Source organism: Rhinoderma darwinii, chromosome 8 (genome assembly GCF_050947455.1).
Source record: "Rhinoderma darwinii isolate aRhiDar2 chromosome 8, aRhiDar2.hap1, whole genome shotgun sequence".
Taxonomy (NCBI): Eukaryota; Metazoa; Chordata; class Amphibia; order Anura; family Rhinodermatidae; genus Rhinoderma; species Rhinoderma darwinii.
The window spans coordinates 38,996,035-39,014,178 of NC_134694.1; the positions used below are offsets into that span (position 1 = coordinate 38,996,035).

Below are 18,144 nucleotides of genomic sequence, written 5' to 3' on the forward strand. Positions count from 1 at the left end.
CTGTCTTGCTACTGTCTGAGCTACCACAGGTACACCTATACGAACAATAGACTGTGACCTGTGTCCTGTTGGCCAGCTGCCATAATATCAAGGCGGTACGGCCCAGTGGGTCCACGTACCCCACGTGACAGTAAGCTCAGGCTATGGACCCCGCTGGTAGATCCAAGACCATGACAACGTTACAGGCGATGCGGGCGGTCTTGACAGGACCAACTCCTCCAGGCATTGAACATTATTGCACATCAGCTGAACTGCCGTTCCTCCTACTACACCTCCTGGCAGTACGGACGGCAGTACGGATCCTCCGGGTACACCTCCTGGCAGTGCTGACCCCCGATTTTCAAGCTGGTCCCTGGTGCATCCCTTCCCCGTGGTAGAGTATATCCTCTATCCTTGCTAGAGACTCTGTCCATGTTCGCCTATGTCAACTTTTTGGGACACAATTTTCACTAGTATTATCAGTGTGACGGCGCCTATTAGATTAGCTAGGAGATTGGGCATTACTAAACTAGTGACAGATCCTCTTTATATAACTATATTGCTTGTAAAATATACAAATGTTTGATGCTTGTCATCCCCACAGTAGAAGCAGAGACCATTCTTCCTGCGGAGCTCTCTACGTTGTTGGGGAGACACGGAGGCCCCGAGTTGCATTGGTTCATCCGAGTTTTCCTTGCAAGAACGAAGCAACAGAACCTCGGTAGCCATCATGGGGGAGCCAGAGGAGAACGCACAAAAACGTTCAAGTCGACGTTCCCTGAGACATCGGTCAAGACGTACCGCTAAAACCATAACCTGATCTAGAGAGTCAGAAGAGGGATAGCTAACTAACAGGTCTTTCAGGGCGTTCGACAGACCCAATCTAAACTGGCACCTCAAGGCAGGGTCATTCCACCGAGAAGCTACACACCGCTTCCTAAAGTCAGAACAGTACTCATCAACGGGTCTCTTACCCTGATGTAAGGTCACCAGCTGACACTCGGCAAAGGCAGTCTTGTCAGTCTCGTCATATATGAGCCCGAGAGCAGAAAAAAAAAGATCAACAGAGGAAAGTTCAGGGGCGTCAGGAGCCAAGGAGAAGGCCCATTCTTGGGGCCCGTCCTGGAGCCGGGACATAATTATACCCACTCGCTGGCTCTCAGAACCTGAGGAGTGGGGCTTTAGACGGAAATAGAGCCTACATCTCTCCCGAAAGGAGAAAAAAGTCTTCCGGTCCCCTGAGAACCGGTCAGGCAACTTGAGGTGGGGTTCAAGAGGTGAGGTGGGGGGCACTACTAGGGTAGCATCATGCTGGTTGTCCCTCTGAGGCTTGGATGTGTAGGGAGAGGCCCTGCATTTTCTGAGCCAGGGTCTCAAGGGGGTCCATTGTTGTGTCAGGGACCAGGGTAAAAAAGGTATATGGGCCTGTGATTATGTAATGACGGGGTAGGGAGACAGACAGGTGAGCCCTAATCTACCCGCCACTCAGTCCCTGCCTACTTGCACGGCCCGTCCTAGGCGACGGAGTACAACTGGGCGACGGTCCCTATGCTCAATATGTGCACGACAGACAAACAGACAAGGGTACACAGAAGCTAAGGGAAATGGGGCAGTTGCCCACGGCAACACCGTGAGCAACAAGAGTAGTGAACGCGCCGAGTCAAACCAGGAGTGTACGAGGTACCAAACGCAGAGCAGGAGAGTAGTCAGTAAAGCCAGGGTCAATATGAAGCAGAGGACAATAGTACAAGCAGTAGAAGCAGAGCCAGGAAACAGGCAGAATCACAGGCAAAGGAGGAGCAGGAAATGAAGGTATAAATAGACAGAGGGAGGGAGCTAGCTCCGTCTGGCCAGGATGTGATAGGCTCTCCCAATCCTCAGCCTCCCAGCCGGAGTGGTAGCAGATCGAGTCACTCTATCAGACTTAGGAGCAGGTGCAGACTGATTAACCACGGGCGTCGACACTCTGGCAGATCCTTTACACATAGTCAATATAGGAGAATTAGGAAAAACTGCTCCTCAACAAAAACATATATCGACCAGTCAAAAATCCTAAAAGAAAGGTTTAAGGAAAAAGGCTACCCAATGAGCCTTATCAAACATGCATACCAATAAAATGTAGCCACCCCACAAGAAATATGTTTAAGATAAAAAAGAAAGGTTCAGCCTGAACATAGCACATAAACATTTTTTTAAAAAAAGGTTATTCTAGCAATTTTTTAACCACATACAACTCTGATCACCACACCATCAGAGGCTCATTAAATAAACATTGGGGGAATCTCCAGAGCGACCCAATCTTGAACAAAATTATTACACCTAAACCTAGCATCACATTTCGACGTGGGAAAACGATCAAAAATATATTAGCACCCAGCAGACTTAAAGATAAACTAGTGTTACCACTTTTAACCCATTTTCAAGATCAGTGGGCATTTATAAATGTGGCAAAAAAAACAACAACTGCCTATGCTGCCAAAACATCAATGCAGGGAAACAAAAAAGTTACATCAAATGTAACTAAGGAAATACTTTTAATCAAATCGTTCATGAATTGTAGTACAGACTATGTGATATATATGATTGAATGTTAATGTGGGTTGCAATACATAGGGAGAACAACACAAACATTACGAAGCAGGCTTAATGGCCACCGTTTTGCTTAAAAAGGATTTCACAAACACAGTTTATCGAGACACCTATTGCAAAATCATCAATCTAATTTTAAAAACATTAAAATTTCCCCGATTGAACAAATAGACCCAAAAACATATAAGGGTAAGTGCACACGAGAAGTGGCTTTTACGTCTGAAAAGACAGACTGTTTTCAGGAGAAAACAGCTGCGTTGTTTCAGACGTAAAAGCTCCTCCTCGCATTATGCAATGCGTCTTTGATGCCCGTAATCTTGAGCTGCTCTTCATTGAATGCAATGAAGAACGGCTCAAATTACATTGCAAAGAAGTGTCCTGCACTTCTTTGCCGAGGCAGTCAACTTACGCGTCGTCGTTTGACGGCTGTCAAACGACGACGCGTAAATGACAGGTCGTCGGCACAGTACGTCGGCAAACACATTCAAATGAATGGGCAGATGTTTGTCAACGTATTGTAGCCGTATTTTCAGACGTAAAACGAGGCATAATACACCTCGTTTACGTCTGAAAATAGGTCGTGTGAACCCAGCCTTAGAGATCATCAGCATTAAGACATGGGTATTTAAAGTGATCCTTGAGTCCAAATTTTATATGCCTGACGAAGACCTCGGTGCGAGGTTGAAACGCATTGCAGCACTTGCATTTTATACCTTTTTGCATGTCCACCAAATAAATTGTTTTAATACTCACTGAACTATCCACACAAGAGTGCCTGATACAAGGAGTATCTTTTCTACGTTCTTCATTTTTTTTCCTATAATAAGAGACTTATTATAGGGAAAAAAAGCAGTTCTTGTTTTTTTTAACATATCTTTTATTTTGACACTTTTATTTTTACACTTTTCTTAACTTTTTTAACTTTTTTTTTTTTTGCCCCACTAGGGAACTTGAGGACTTGCAGCTTTGATCGCTTAGTGGGGGCTGCCAATATGCTTCAAACCCCTTAAATGCGGCGATCACAATCGGTTGCCACATTTAAGGGGTTAATTGCCGAAAACAGCAGCGATGGTCTGCTGACCGGCAGAAACTGGAGTGTCAGCTGTCGGGGACAGCTGACCTCCCGATTCCGGGACACTGTCTGCTAGGGCGCCGGGAAACCCCTCTCCAGGACGTACAGTTGCGGCGTAGAGCGGGAAGAGGTTAAGGAGTTTAAATATTACATTTTTTGGGGGTAGTAGCAAATGATAAACAATTTTTATAGTGAAGTGGAAAGTTGTCTAGTTGGTGATTACTTTCATACATTCTATGCAGAGGCTTAGCTAGGGCGGGACAGACAAGCCCCGGGCACAACTAGGAGGGAAGGTATGGGGGGGGGGCGCCAATGTTCTGCTGGCTATTCCACTCCTAGAGGGAGCGCCTGACATCCCTGTCCATATATGGACAGTTATTTCATGGGCTCCTCCTGGAGCGGAACCCCCGTATAGATTGTTGCCGATGCTCTGGCCGGGATTCCGCCCTGGGGAAGCCCCTGATGTCACTATCCATATACATGTACAGGGACATCAGGGGCTTCTCCAGGAGCGGAATCACCAGCCAGAGCGTTGCCGACACTGTGGCCGGGAATTCCGCCCCTAGGGGTAGCCTGCAACATCCGTGGTCGCTGACCAAAAACTCCTTCCATCCGGTCGTCGCCCTTCTCTCCAAAGATGTCGGCACATGTGGCCGTCCTGTTCCACAGTGACCACCAGGGTGCGCTTGCGAGCTCAGTCCAGCCTTAAGGAGCCAGAGCGCACACAGTTGTGAAATTGAGCTGATTGCTCCCAGAGCACCCTGGAGTATAAGAAGGGCTCTGCACCTTCCTGCTTTGCCTGAGCTTTGTTGTCGTTACCCTAGTCTGTCTATGCAAATGGTCTCCTAAGTGTTTTCCAGTTCCCAGTGTTTCCCGTTCCTGCTACCTGTAACCTGTATCCCGTGCTATCCTGGTCAAGTGCCATATTGAGTCGGAGCCGTGCTGCGCTGAGTACCACGCCTGTCCTGCTTCACCACTCCTGGCGCCTGTCTGCTGCCTAGTCCCAGCCGAGCCTGTCTTGCTACTGTCTGAGCTACCACAGGTACACCTATACGAACAATAGACTGTGACCTGTGTCCTGTTGGCCAGCTGCCATAATATCAAGGCGGTACGGCCCAGTGGGTCCACGTACCCCACGTGACAGTAAGCTCAGGCTATGGACCCCGCTGGTAGATCCAAGACCATGACAACGTTACAGGCGATGCGGGCGGTCTTGACAGGACCAACTCCTCCAGGCATTGAACATTATTGCACATCAGCTGAACTGCCGTTCCTCCTACTACACCTCCTGGCAGTACGGACGGCAGTACGGATCCTCCGGGTACACCTCCTGGCAGTGCTGACCCCCGATTTTCAAGCTGGTCCCTGGTGCATCCCTTCCCCGTGGTAGAGTATATCCTCTATCCTTGCTAGAGACTCTGTCCATGTTCGCCTATGTCAACTTTTTGGGACACAATTTTCACTAGTATTATCAGTGTGACGGCGCCTATTAGATTAGCTAGGAGATTGGGCATTACTAAACTAGTGACAGATCCTCTTTATATAACTATATTGCTTGTAAAATATACAAATGTTTTTTTGCTCGCGTTACATTACAAAAATGTGAAAAAAAATGTACACCCAATTGATTGGTAGAGAAAGCAAACATGGCGAGGGGGAGGACATATCAGGAAAGAGGTTTGGCCCTGGTGTAGGAGAACCTAGCTACGCCTTTGTTTTATACATGGTTGAACGTGTCTCACAAAAAACATTAACAATAAAACAAGTTGCACACAAGCATCACTTACATCATACACTTTGCTTCTTCAATAAACTCATCCTCTGACATGGAGCCCTCTTTTACCATTTTAATGGCAACTTCATGTTGTCCTCGCCATTTTCCATACTTTACAACCCCAAACTGTCCATTCCCTAATTCTTTTAAGAAAGTCAGATCTTTGGGATCAATCTCCCATGAGCCTAGGGAGAAAATGAAAATGTATTTGTAATCATATTTTTTTTCCATTAAATCTGTCTAGTAAATACACCAATGTAAAATCGTCTGGTTCACTAACACTATTAGTCTCACTCATAAGATGATAGTTAGGCCTCACTCACTCCTTCATATTTTGGCTCAGTATTCTGTCATTGGAGAATACAAAGCAAATATTAAGTCATTCAGCTACTCATTTTTGTGTTATATATTATATATTTTAAAATGTTTGTTTGAAGCCCGATTGTGATACGCTAAGCAGCAGCGCCATCGTGTGGTCACTGCTGAGAAATCTCACTAAATTGAATGTAATGCAGGCAACCTAGTGATACGCTGAGCAGCAGCGCCATCGTGTGGTGAATGCTGAGAACCCTCACTAAATTGAATGTAATGCAGGCAGCCTGGTGATACGCTGAGCAGCAGCGCCATCGTGTGGTCAATGCTGGGAAATGCACACTATCTATATCTATTATATATTTTCTAAAGTTTGTTTGAAGCCCGAATGTGATACGCTAAGCAGCAGCGCCATCGTGTGGTCAATGCTGGGAAATGCACACTATATCTATTATGTATTTTAGATAGTTTGTTTGAAGCCGGATTGTGATACGCTAAGCAGCAGCGCAATCGTGTGGTCAATGCTAAGAAATCTCACTAAATTTAATGTAATGCAGGCAGCCTAGTGATACGCTGAGCAGCAGCGCCATCGTGAGGTTAATTCTTGGAAATGCACACTATATCTATTATATATTTTAGAAAGTCTAAGCAGCAACACCATCGTGTGGTGAATGCTGAGAAATCTCGCTAAATTGAATCTAATGCAGGCAGCCTGGTGATACGCTGAGCAGCAGCGCCATCCTGTGGTCAATTCTGGGAAATGCAAACTATATCTATTATATATTTTAGATAATTTGTTTGAAACCCGATTGTGATACGCTAAGCAGCAGCGCCATCGTGTGGTCAATGCTGAGAAATCGGACTAAATTGAATGTAATGCAGGCAGCCTAGTGATACGCTGAGCAGCAGCGCCATCGTGTGGTTAATTCTTGGAAATGCACACTATATCTATCATATAGTTTAGAAAGTCTAAGCAGCAGCGCCATCGTGTGGTGAATGCTGAGAAATCTCACTAAATTGAATGTAATGCAGGCAGCCTAGTGATACGCTGAGCAGCAGCACCATCGTGTGGTCAATGCTGGGAAATGCACACTATCTATATCTATTATATATTTTCGAAAGTTTGTTTGAAGACCGATTGTGATACACTGAGCAGCAGCGCCATCGTGTGGTCAATGCTGAGAAATCTCAATATATTGAATGTAATGCAGGCAGCCTAGTGATACGCTGAACAGCAGAGCCATCGTGTGGTCAATGCTGGGAAATGCACACTATATCTATTATATATTTTAGATAGTTTGTTTGAAGCCCGATTGTGATACACTATGCAGCAGCGCCATCGTGTGGTGAATGCTGAGAAATCTCACAAAATTGAATCTAATGCAGGCAGCCTGGTGATACGCTGAGCAGCAGCGCCATCGTGTGGTCAATGCTCGGCAATGCACACTATATCTATTATAGAAAAAAGCAGAGGATTGGAGCAGCACTGTGAACAAATGCCTGACTAGGCTGGTGCAAAGCTTCAAAAATAAAGGAGTGACCTCTCCTTATGTGTTAGATATCCAAAAAAGAGAACGTGAAGCAGCACTCAAATAAAGTGAATTTATTCATCCAACATGGAACCACAACGTTTCACCTCCTCTATGAAGGCATTTTCAAGAAGTGTGGTCAATGGTGGGAAATGCATACTTCCTATATCTATTATATATTTTCGAAAGTTTGTTTGAAGCCCGATTGTGATACGCTAAGCAGCAGCGCCATCGTGTGGTCAATGCTGAGAAATCTCACTAAATTGAATGTAATGAAGGCAGCCTGGTGATACGCTTAACAGCAGCGCCACCGTGTGGTCAATGCTGGGAAATGCATACTATATTTATTATATATTTTAGATAGTTTGTTTGAAGCCCGATTGTGATACGCTAAGCAGCAGCACCATCGTGTGGTCAATGCTGAGAAATCTCACTAAATTGAATGTAATGCAGGCAGCCTAGTGATACACTGAGCAGCAGCGCCATTGTATGATCAATGCTTGGAAATGCACACTATATCTATACCTATTATATATTTTAGAAAGTATGTTTAAAGCCCGATTATAATACGCTAAGCAGCAGCTCCATCGTGTGGTCGATGCTGGGAAATGCACACTATATCTATTATATATTTTAGATAGTTTGTTTGAAGCCCGATTGTGATACACTAAGCAGCAGCGCCATCGTGTGGTGAATGCATGGAAATGCACACTATATCTACACCGTGTTCCAAATTATTATGTACATTGGATTTAAGTGTCATAAACATTTAATTATTAGTTTTTCAATTAAACTCATGGATGGTATTGTGTCTTAGGGCTCTTTGGATCATTATAATCAATCTCAGACACCTGTGATAATTAGTTTGCCAGGTGTGCCCAATCAAAGGAAAACTACTTGAAAAGGATGTTCCACCTTATTAAGCAGGCCACAGGTTTCAAGCAATATGGGAAAGAAAAAGGATCTCTCTGCTGACGAAAAGCGTGAAATAGTGCAATACCTTGGACAAGGTATGAAAACATTGGATATTTCAAGAAAACTTAAGCATGATCATCGTACTGTGAAAAGATGTGTGGCTGATTCAGAGCACAGACGGGTTCTTTCAGATAAAGGCATAATGATGAAGGCTTCTGACAGACAAATTAATAGGATTAGGAGAGCAGCTGCTAAAATGCCATTGCAAAGCAGCAAACAGGTACTTGAAGCCACTGGTGCCTCTGGAGTCCCGCAAACCACAAGGTGTAGGATCCTCCAGAGGTTTGTAAGTGTGCATAAAGCTATTATTCGGCCACCCCTAAACAATGCTCACAAGCAGAAACAGTTGCAATGGGCTCAGAAATACATGAAGACTAATTTTCAAACCGTATTGTTTACTGATGAGTGCCGTGCAACCCTGGATGGTCCAGATGGATGGAGTAGGGGATGGTTTGTGAATGGCCACCATGTCCCAACAAGGCTGCGATGTCAGCAAGGAGGTGGCGGAGTCATGTTTTGGGCTGGAATCATGGGGAGAGAGCTGGTAGGCCCCTTTAGGGTCCCTGACGGTGTGAAAATGACCTCTGCAAAGTACGTAGAGTTTATGACTGACCACTTTCTTCCGTGGTACAAAAAGAAGAACCGTGCCTTCTGTAGGAAAATTATCTTCATGCATGACAATGCACCATCTCATGCTGCAAAGAATACCTCTGTGTCATTGGCTGCTATGGGCATAAAAGGAGAGAAATTCGTGGTGTGGCCCCCCATGTTCCCCTGACCTCAACCCTATTGAGAACCTTTGGAGCATCCTCAAGCAAAATATCTATGAGGGTGGGAGGCAGTTCACATCAAAACAGAAGCTCTGGGAGGTTATTCTGACATCCTGCAAAGATATTCAAGCAGAAACTGTCCAAATACTCACAAATTCAGTGGATGCAAGAATTGTGAAGGTGATATCAAAGAAGGGGTCCTATGTTAACATGTAACTTGGCCTGTGAAGTTTTTTTTGATTGAAAGAGCTTTTGAATTCTGTAAATATGACCTCCTGATGCTGCAAATTCAACAAATTACCATTTTAGATCTCTTTACAACCTTTAAAATGTTTTGATCTCTGTTGTGCATAATAATTTTAAACAGTGCATTTTGAGTTTTTTACTTCTAAAAAAAATCTGTTATCATTAGGAGATTTGTTCAATAAAATTCGCATTATACTCCAACGGTTGATGGCTTGAAGATTATACTGACTGTCATTTGCATCGACTATTTAGGAAAATCAGTGAAAAATAACATTGCATAATAATTTGGAATGCGGTGTATATATTATATATTTTCGAAAGTTTGTTTGAAGCCCGATTGTGATATGCTAAGCAGCAGCGCCAGTGTGTGGTCAATGCTGAGAAATCTCACTAAATTGAATGTAATGCAGGCAGCCTAGTGATACACTGAGCAGCAGCGCATTTGTGTGGTTAATTCTTGGAAATACACACTATATCTATTATATATTTTAGAAAGTCTAAGCAGCAGCGCCATCGTGTGGTCAATGCTGAAAAATCCCACTAAATTGAATGTAATGCAGGCAGCCTAGTGATACGCTGAGCAGCAGCGCTATCGTGTGGTCAATGCTGGGAAATGCACACTATATCTATATCTATTATATATTTTAGAAAGTTTGTTTAAAGCCCGATTGTGATACGCTAAGCAGCAGCAGCGCCATTGTGTGGTCAATGCTGGGAAATGCACACTATATCTATATTATATATTTTAGAAAGTTTGTTTGAAACCCGATTGTGATACGCTAAGCAGCAACGCCATCGTGTGGTCAATGCTGAGAAATCTCACTAAATTGAATGTAATGCAGGCAGCCTAGTGATACGCTGAGCAGCAGCGCCATCGTGTGGTCAATGCTGGGAAATGCACACTATATTCTATTATATATTTTGTTTGGTTGAAGCCCGATTTTTTCATTGGTTTAAAATCAGGGAATAGCTATTTTTGATTGTACATTGAACAAAGTTTGCCTCCTTTGCTTGCTCCAGAGTCGGCACTGGAAAGAATCTCTACATCTTGGCACCAGATCAAAAAGACAAAAAACATTGTTTACAAGAAGGCATTGGAATAGAAACATGCAGTCCTAAATCAACACTATATAAATCTGTAATTAATATATTGCTTCATTTCATTTCTTTTATGCCTCCAATAACATTATTTACACTCTCTAGCAATTAAATTCATATCAAGAGGTAGCAATTAAATTCATACTGAGAGGTATTTAAATAGTGAGCTTTTACTCTATCCATACCGTAAGTCAACCTCCCGAGCAACGCCGGGTACAAAAGCTAGTAGGGTATATTCACACGGGTTATGTTTGAGGCAGAAAAATATAAGGCTCATTTCATAAGAAAACAGATTCTAAATCCACGCATTTTTGGAGCTAATTTGCAAGCGTTTTTGAAGCGCATTTTGCAGCAATTTTCAAGTGTATTTTAAAACGTATTTTGAGGCATATTTTCATTGCATTTTTTGTACTATCAATGGAAAATCAGCTTGTAAAACGCCTAAAGAAGTGACATGGCACTTCATTTTTTACGAGGCATGTTTTTACATCAATGGGAAACTACAGCCATATTTTAAGTGTATTTCAGAGCGTACTCTGAGCGTTTTACGCTTCGTAAATACGCCTAAAATACGCTGTGTGAACATACACTTATATATTCTGTATGCAGGGGAGTTCACAGACATCATAGAGCTCTATAGCATAACTTAGGTCACGATCTGTGGGTATGTGGGCCCACTGTGCCATACCACCATAGCGGGATAGCAGCTCACCAAACAGTGTAACAAGTCAATCTCTATATAGTCCAAGTACAAGGGTACCTGTAGCAGTTCAGACAGTATTAATGGCTATGCTCAGATGGGACCTTGGCAGCAGATACCAGGTATGCTGTAACACAGAAGGTGTGACCGATGGCACAACACGACTCCAACTTTCAAAGGCACAGGAACAACTTTAGCATGGGATACAGGTAGCAGGTACGGGAACACTGGGAACAGGATCACACTAAGGGACCATTTGCAAGACTAACACGGGTAAACACAACAACGCTCAAGCAATGAGTGAAAGGGCAGAGCCCTTTTTATAGTCCAGGGTGATCATGGGTTAATTGATAATTATTTTCATGTGCGCGCACTGGCCCCTTGAGGCTGGGCGTGTGCGCATCCAGCAGAACGGAGTGGAAGTGAGCGCTGGCATCTCCTGGGGAAGAGATGCGGGCAAGCGCTCACAGATCCGTGGCTGCGGCCGTCGGGGGTGAGTAATCCCGACGGTCTGCGGCCGTGGACACTACAGTATCCCCCCTCTTACGCCCCCTCTTCTTGGGACCAGAGCGATGGAGGAACTTTTTAATGAGGGCAGGAGCATTGAGGTTCTCTTTTGGCTCCCAGGACCTATACTCTGGACCAAACCCCTTCCAATCCACCAAATAAAACATTCTTCCTCATACTTTTTTGAAGTCCAGGATCTCCTTTACCTCGAATACATCGGAAGAACCACTGGGAGCAACTGCAGGGCTAGGCGTTTTTGTGTAGCGGTTTAGGACCACAGGCTTCAGGAGAGACACATAAAAGGAGTTGGGTATCCTGAGGAGAGAAGGAAGCCAAAGCTTGTAAGAGACAGGTTTGATTTGCTGTAGGATCTCAAAGGGTCCGAGGAACCTGGGAGAAAACTTGTATGACGGCACCCTCAGCGGGATTTTCCTTGAGGATAGCCAGACTTTGGTACCTGAAAGATACAGAGGTGGCTCTATTCTCTTAGCATCTGCTTTTCGCTTCATGTGATCGACTGCCTGCAGAATAGAGAACCGGGTCTGCTGCCAGACCTGTAGAAAATCTCCAAATGCAGAGTCAGCTGCGGGTACCAGGGATGTAGCTGGAACAGGAAGAGGCATTCATGGATGTTGACCGTAGACAATGTAGAATGGTGGTGTACGAGAACTCGGCCCATGGAAGAAGCTGTACCCAATCATCATGCTGCATGGAGATAAAGTGGCAAAGTTAATTCTCCATGATTTGGTTAATCCTCTCGACTTCGCCATTAGATTGGGGATGATAGGCTAAAGAAAAGTCCAACTTCACGTCTAGGAGTTTACAGAGGGCTCTCCAGAATTTGGAGGTGAACTGAACCCCCCCAATCAGACACGATATGAAGAGGCAAAACATGCAAATGGAAGATGTGCTGGATGAAGAGATTCGGCAGCCAAGGAACAGAAGGTAGGCCGGTCAGCGGGATAAAATGAGCCATCTTCGAGAACCGGTCCACCACCACTGCGACCATATTACATCCTGCAGAGGAAGGAAGGTCAGTGACAAAGTCCATTGCTATATGCTGCCAAGGAGCATTGGGCACAGGCAGAGGTTGGAGCAGACCGGCAGGCTTGGAGTGACCAACTTTATCCACAATATCTTGGGGCAGCGTGGTCCACCAGAAATGACAGGCAATCAGATCTCTTATAAGCACCCGTGTGCCCAGCCAGTTTGGAGCTGTGTCCCAGCGAAGGATTCTCATCCTGTCTGCCAACCGCACAAAAGTCCTCCACGGAGGGATGTCTCTAACTTGCAGAGGGTTAGCAGAAATAATACAGGATGGGTCAATGATACTTTGCGGAGGCTCCACGGTGTCCTCTGTTTCAAACGACCTGGACTGGGCATCGGCCCTCACATTTTTGTCTATTAGCCGGTAGTGGAGCACAAACTGGAACCGGGCGAAGAACAACAACCAACTGGCTTGACGGGGGTTCAGCCATTGAGCTGACTGTAGATATGTAAGGTTCTTGTGGTCGGTGTACATCAGGATGGGATGGGTTGCGCCCTCTAGCAGATGTCTCCACTTCTCCAGAGCCAATTTAATGACCAGTAACTCCCGATCCCTAATAGAGTAATTGCGCTCTGTGGAGGAAAATAGTCTCCAGTAATAGCCACATATCACTGCCTTTCCTTTGAGGCCTCTCTGGAACAGAAGTGCACCTGCACCATGAGAGGAATCGTCCACCTCCAACGAGAACTGTCGAGATGTCAGAATGATGGAGGATTGAGGCTGAGGTAAAGGCATTCTTAAAGCTATTAAATGCAGATTCTGCCTCCGGAGTCCAAACCTTGGCATTCACACCCTTCGTGGTAAGGGTAGAGATGGGAGCCGTCAATGATGAGAAGTTTGGGATAAACTGCAGGTAGAAGTTGGCAAATCCCAAAAAATGCTGTATGGACTGCAGGCCCTTAAGACGTGGCCATTCCAGGACAGACTTTACTTTCTCAGGATCCATCTTGAGACTTTGATCCGATATGATGTAACCCAGGAAGGGCAGAGAGTTCTTTTTTAAGACGCAGTTCTCCAGCTTGGCATACAGACAATTCTTCGCAGTCGAACATGACGAACATGCCTCCGATGAGTCATCAGATCTGGAGAGAAAATCATAATATCATCGAGATAGACCACAACACAGACATAAAGAAGATCTCGGAAGATGTAATTGGCTAATTCCTGGAAGACCGCGGGAGTGTTACACAGACCGAAGGGCATTACCAGGTATTCGTAGTGCCTGTCACGAGTGTTAAACTCTGTCTTTCACTCATCACCTTGACAGATTTGGATCAAATTGTAAGCCCCACGCAAGTCTAGTTTAGAGAAGATCTAGGCTCCTCGTATGCGGTCAAATAGTTCAGAAATTAGTGGCAACGGATATTTGTTCTAGATCGTGACTTGATTGAGACCACGGTAGTTAATGCATGGCCGAAGAGATCCGTCTTTCTTTTTAACGAAGAAGAACCCGGCCCCGGCTGGGGAGGAGTATTTTTGTATGAAACCCCTCTACCAGATTCTCCTTGATATAGGCCGACATAGACTGAGTCTCTGGCAAGGAAAGAGGGTATACCTGATCACAGGGAGGGGACGCATTTGGAACCAGTTCAATGGGGCAGTCATAAGCATGGTGTGGAGGAAGCGTCTCAGTCTCCTTCTTGCCGAAAACAAATCCGCAAACTGAGAGAAATGAGGGGGTAATCCTGCTAATGATTGAGGCAGAGGAGGCTGGACAGGATGGATCAGTAAAAGACAGCAGCTGCGATATTTGCAGCCCCATTGGAGAACTTCTCCGGAATTCTAGTCCAGGACTGGGGAATGTAGTCGGAGCCAAGGCAGACCCAGTAGGACAGGATTTAGGCAAAACAAGAAAATAAATTAGTTCCGAATGAAGGGTTCCAACTTGGAACTTCAGTGGCTTGGTTTCAGATACGATCTGGTCGAGTAGAGGCATTCACCGAGGCAACAGCCAAAGATGTCTCCAGAGGGACTGTGGGCAAGAGAGAAGATCCACAAGGTCTTTTTGGATGAAGTTTGCTGCGGACCCTTAGTCCAGATATACAAAGACCCGATGCGTCTTTTCACCAGACACTATTGTCATGGGAATGGACGGTTTCCAGGAGAACTTTCTATGTAGTGCAGTTCCAGCTTGGGTTGTCTCTTCAACCAATCCTAGGCATTGGAGTTCCTTTTGCTCCTGAGGGCACAAATGCACAACATGGCCTCTGAGGCAGCAATACAGACAAAGTCCTGAAGTGCGCCTTCCATGTTTCTCCTGGGCTGACAGTTTGAGCCGGTCCACGTGCATAGGCTCCTCTGGTGGGTCAACTGTTGAGGGCAACAGGGATTGCTGGAAGATAGGAGCCAGCTTAGGGAATCTTCTCTCCCGACAAACTTTTTGGGAACGCTCTTGGATCCTCATGTCAATCCGGGTGGCTAGAAGTATGAGGTCATCCAGGATAGGTGGCAGATCACGAGTTGCAAGCTCGTGTTTAATTTTAGGAGACAGTCAGTGCCAGAATGTAGCCACCAAGGCCTCATTGTTCCAGAACAGCTCTGTCGCCAGGGTGCAGAACTGAATGGCGTACTCGCCGACAGAGGTGTCCCCCTGGCGAAGGGTCAGAAGAGATGCAGTTGCTGAGGAGACTTGTCCAGGTTCCTCAAATATCGTGCGAAAAGTCTGTAGGAAACACTGGAAGTCACAGGTCTCTGGTCCCTGACATTCCCAGATAGGGTTTGCCCATACTAGGGCCTTTCCAGTAAGGAGTGAGGCTATAAATGCGATCCTTGCGCCATCAGTAGGAAATGCTCTGGCACGTAGACTGAAGTGGATCTGGCACTGGTTTGTAAATCCCCTGCAGGTCCTCGCGTCTCTGTCGTAGCGAGGAGGTAGTGGCAGTGAGAATTGGGAGTCAGAACTGGTACCGACAGGAGGAACAGCGGGAGCAACAGGAACGGATGCTGAAATGACTGCAGGTTGTGCATCCAGACAATGTGTAATGGCGTTGGTCCTGACCTAATTGGCAGACTATCATATCCACCTGCATGGCTTATGATGTCGTCACGGTCTTGGATTGACCAGCGGGGTCCAAGGCCTGAGCGTACTGTTGCGATCTGTGGGTATGTGGGCCCACTGGGCCGTACTGCCTTAACGGGATAGCAGCTGGCCAAAGTGTGTACCAAGGCAATGTCTATTTAGTCGAAGCACAAGGGTATCTGTAGCAGTTCAGACAGTAGTAATGGCTAGGCTCAGATGGGACCTTAGCAGCAGACACCAGGCATGGTGTAACACAGCAGGCATGACCGATGGCACAACACGACTCCAAGATTCTAAGGCACAGGAACAAACGGTAGCACGGGATACAGGTAGCAGGTATGGGAACACTGGGAACAGGATAACTCTTGCAAGACTAACACGGGTAAACACAACAACGCTCAGGCAATGAGTGAAAGGGCAGAGCCCCTTTTATAGTCCAGGGTTAATTGATGATTATTTTCATGTGCGCGCGCTGGCCATTTAAGGTTGGGCACGAGCGTGCGGGACACAGCAGAATGGAGTGGAAGTGAGCGGACCAGTGTTCACAGATCCATGGCTGCAGCCGTCGGGGGCTGAGTAATCCCGATGGCCCGCGGCCGTGGACGCCACAACGTAGAATGGTTCCCATCCCCACAACCCCACTAAGATCAACCCACTCACATGTTAGCATGTTTTTAGAAGTGGCAAGTGCAAGAAACGAGAGCAATGGAGCATGGCGCAGTAGTGGCGAAGGGCGGCTCAACTAGGGTAAAAGCAGTGGGGCTAGGTATTTGCATTGCTAATGGGTTAAGTTAAGGGTGGTACTTGGTCTGTTAGAACACCAAATGGAGTGATAGTGTCTGGCATAGGCTGGGCTTATATAAGGAGGGTTCTGAGGGAGGGGTCATCAGTTGTGGTGCTAAGAGTAGGAAAATAGCACCCCTGTATAAGTAGTAAATTTTACTCACCGAAAATGTATTTTCCTTGAGTCAGAAGGCAGCACACTGGGTTAGGTATTCTAAACTATAACCAACAGAAGAGCCATAATTTGCATCACACAAAACAAATTAGCAAATAATTAATTAGCCCAAGTGTCAGTTAGGCACCTATAAGTACCTTATGTAAACACTGCATGATACATGGGTTTTTTTTTTCTGTCCGCTGGCAAAAGAGTCTTTTGTTTTTTTATTTTTGCCCCTTGCAGAAGTGTTTTGGCTGCTCCTACCTAAAATGGAATATGCTGCTTTCTGTTCCAGAATCCTCTCCTGGTCCCTTGACGATCGGGAGCCACTGTGCCTGTGCATCAGATGCGATTTTGATGTCTCGATTGGTATTTCTAGGCTTTAAAGCGGCATAATTTTTTTAATCAGCGCTGCACTACGCCAAAAAAGCAGGACAATAATTTGTCCCAGAGGTGATCTGTAAACTACAAAAGAGAAAAAGAGACACGGCGCCACATAGTGCAGATTACACAGGGGATGTTGAAAGAGCAACTAAATTAATAGAAAGTGCTCACCTTAGAGTGTTGATACTGGCAGGTATAACACTAGGGAAAGGATGTATGAAAAAAAGCTGCTGCCTGGTCCACAAACACAACAAACATAACGTTTGTTGCCAATGATGAATGACTGCAAAAGGGAAAAGGGAACCAAAGAGGCTCTGCTAATGATAGTGTAATGGCAGGAAGGAGGTGAAGGGAACAAGTGAGCCCTAATCTACCCACCGCCCTGTCCCTGCCTACTTGCAACGACCCGCCCTAGGCGACGGGGTACAACTTGGCGGCGGTCCCTACGCTGTCTAAGTGCAAGGGAGTACAAACAGGGAACAAGCAAGGGAATACAGTAGCCCACGGGACGCCGCGAGGGAACGGAGCGGTGAATGAGCCAGTCAGGATCAGGAATTAGTGGAGTATACAAACGGGAGCACGGAGCAGAAGCAAGCCAGGGGCAGAGCAACGCAGGATAAACGGAACTGAAGCAAGGCAGAAGCACGGCAGAAGCAGGCTGGAGCAAGGCAGCAGTGGGGCCAGGAATCCAAGAAGAAGCACGGCAGAAGCAGGCTGGAGCAAGGCAGCAGTGGGGCCAGGAATCCAAGAAGAATAACAAGCAAGGAGGAAGAGAAAACGGCAGGTATAAATGGACAGGGGGCGGAGCTAACTCTGACTGACCAGGCCGCGATAGGCTCTCCCACTCCTGAGCCTGCCACCCTGATTGGTGGGAGCAGGTGTCAGTCTCAGAGGTCTGGCCTCAGGTGTCGACTGATTAATCCTGGGAGTATACCCAGACGTAGTGCCTGGCAGATCCTTTACAGTACTCCCCTTTTTATGAGGGGCCACCGGACCCTTACTAAGAGGACCCGGTTTAGTGGGGAAGAGAAGGTGGAACCTCCTGATCAATACCCCAGCGTGAACATCTCGAGCAGGTACCCAAGTCCTCTCCTCCGGCCCGTATCCTCTCCAATGGATCAGGTACTGGAGGGAGCCCTGGATCATCCTACTGTCCACAATCTTGGCCACCTCGAATTCCACCCCCTCAGGGGTGAGAACGG

The 18,144-nt window shown here is 46.0% G+C and overlaps 1 protein-coding gene across 1 annotated transcript in view; it reads right to left on the reverse strand.

Moving 5' to 3' along the window:
• Positions 1–18,144, reverse strand: part of BTK (Bruton tyrosine kinase) — a 477,293-nt gene that overhangs the window by 81,773 nt on the left and 377,376 nt on the right. The window contains exon 14 of the mRNA XM_075835606.1: positions 5,428–5,599. Within this exon, the coding sequence (XP_075691721.1) occupies positions 5,428–5,599 (172 nt within the window). The remainder of the gene's footprint in view (positions 1–5,427; positions 5,600–18,144) is intronic.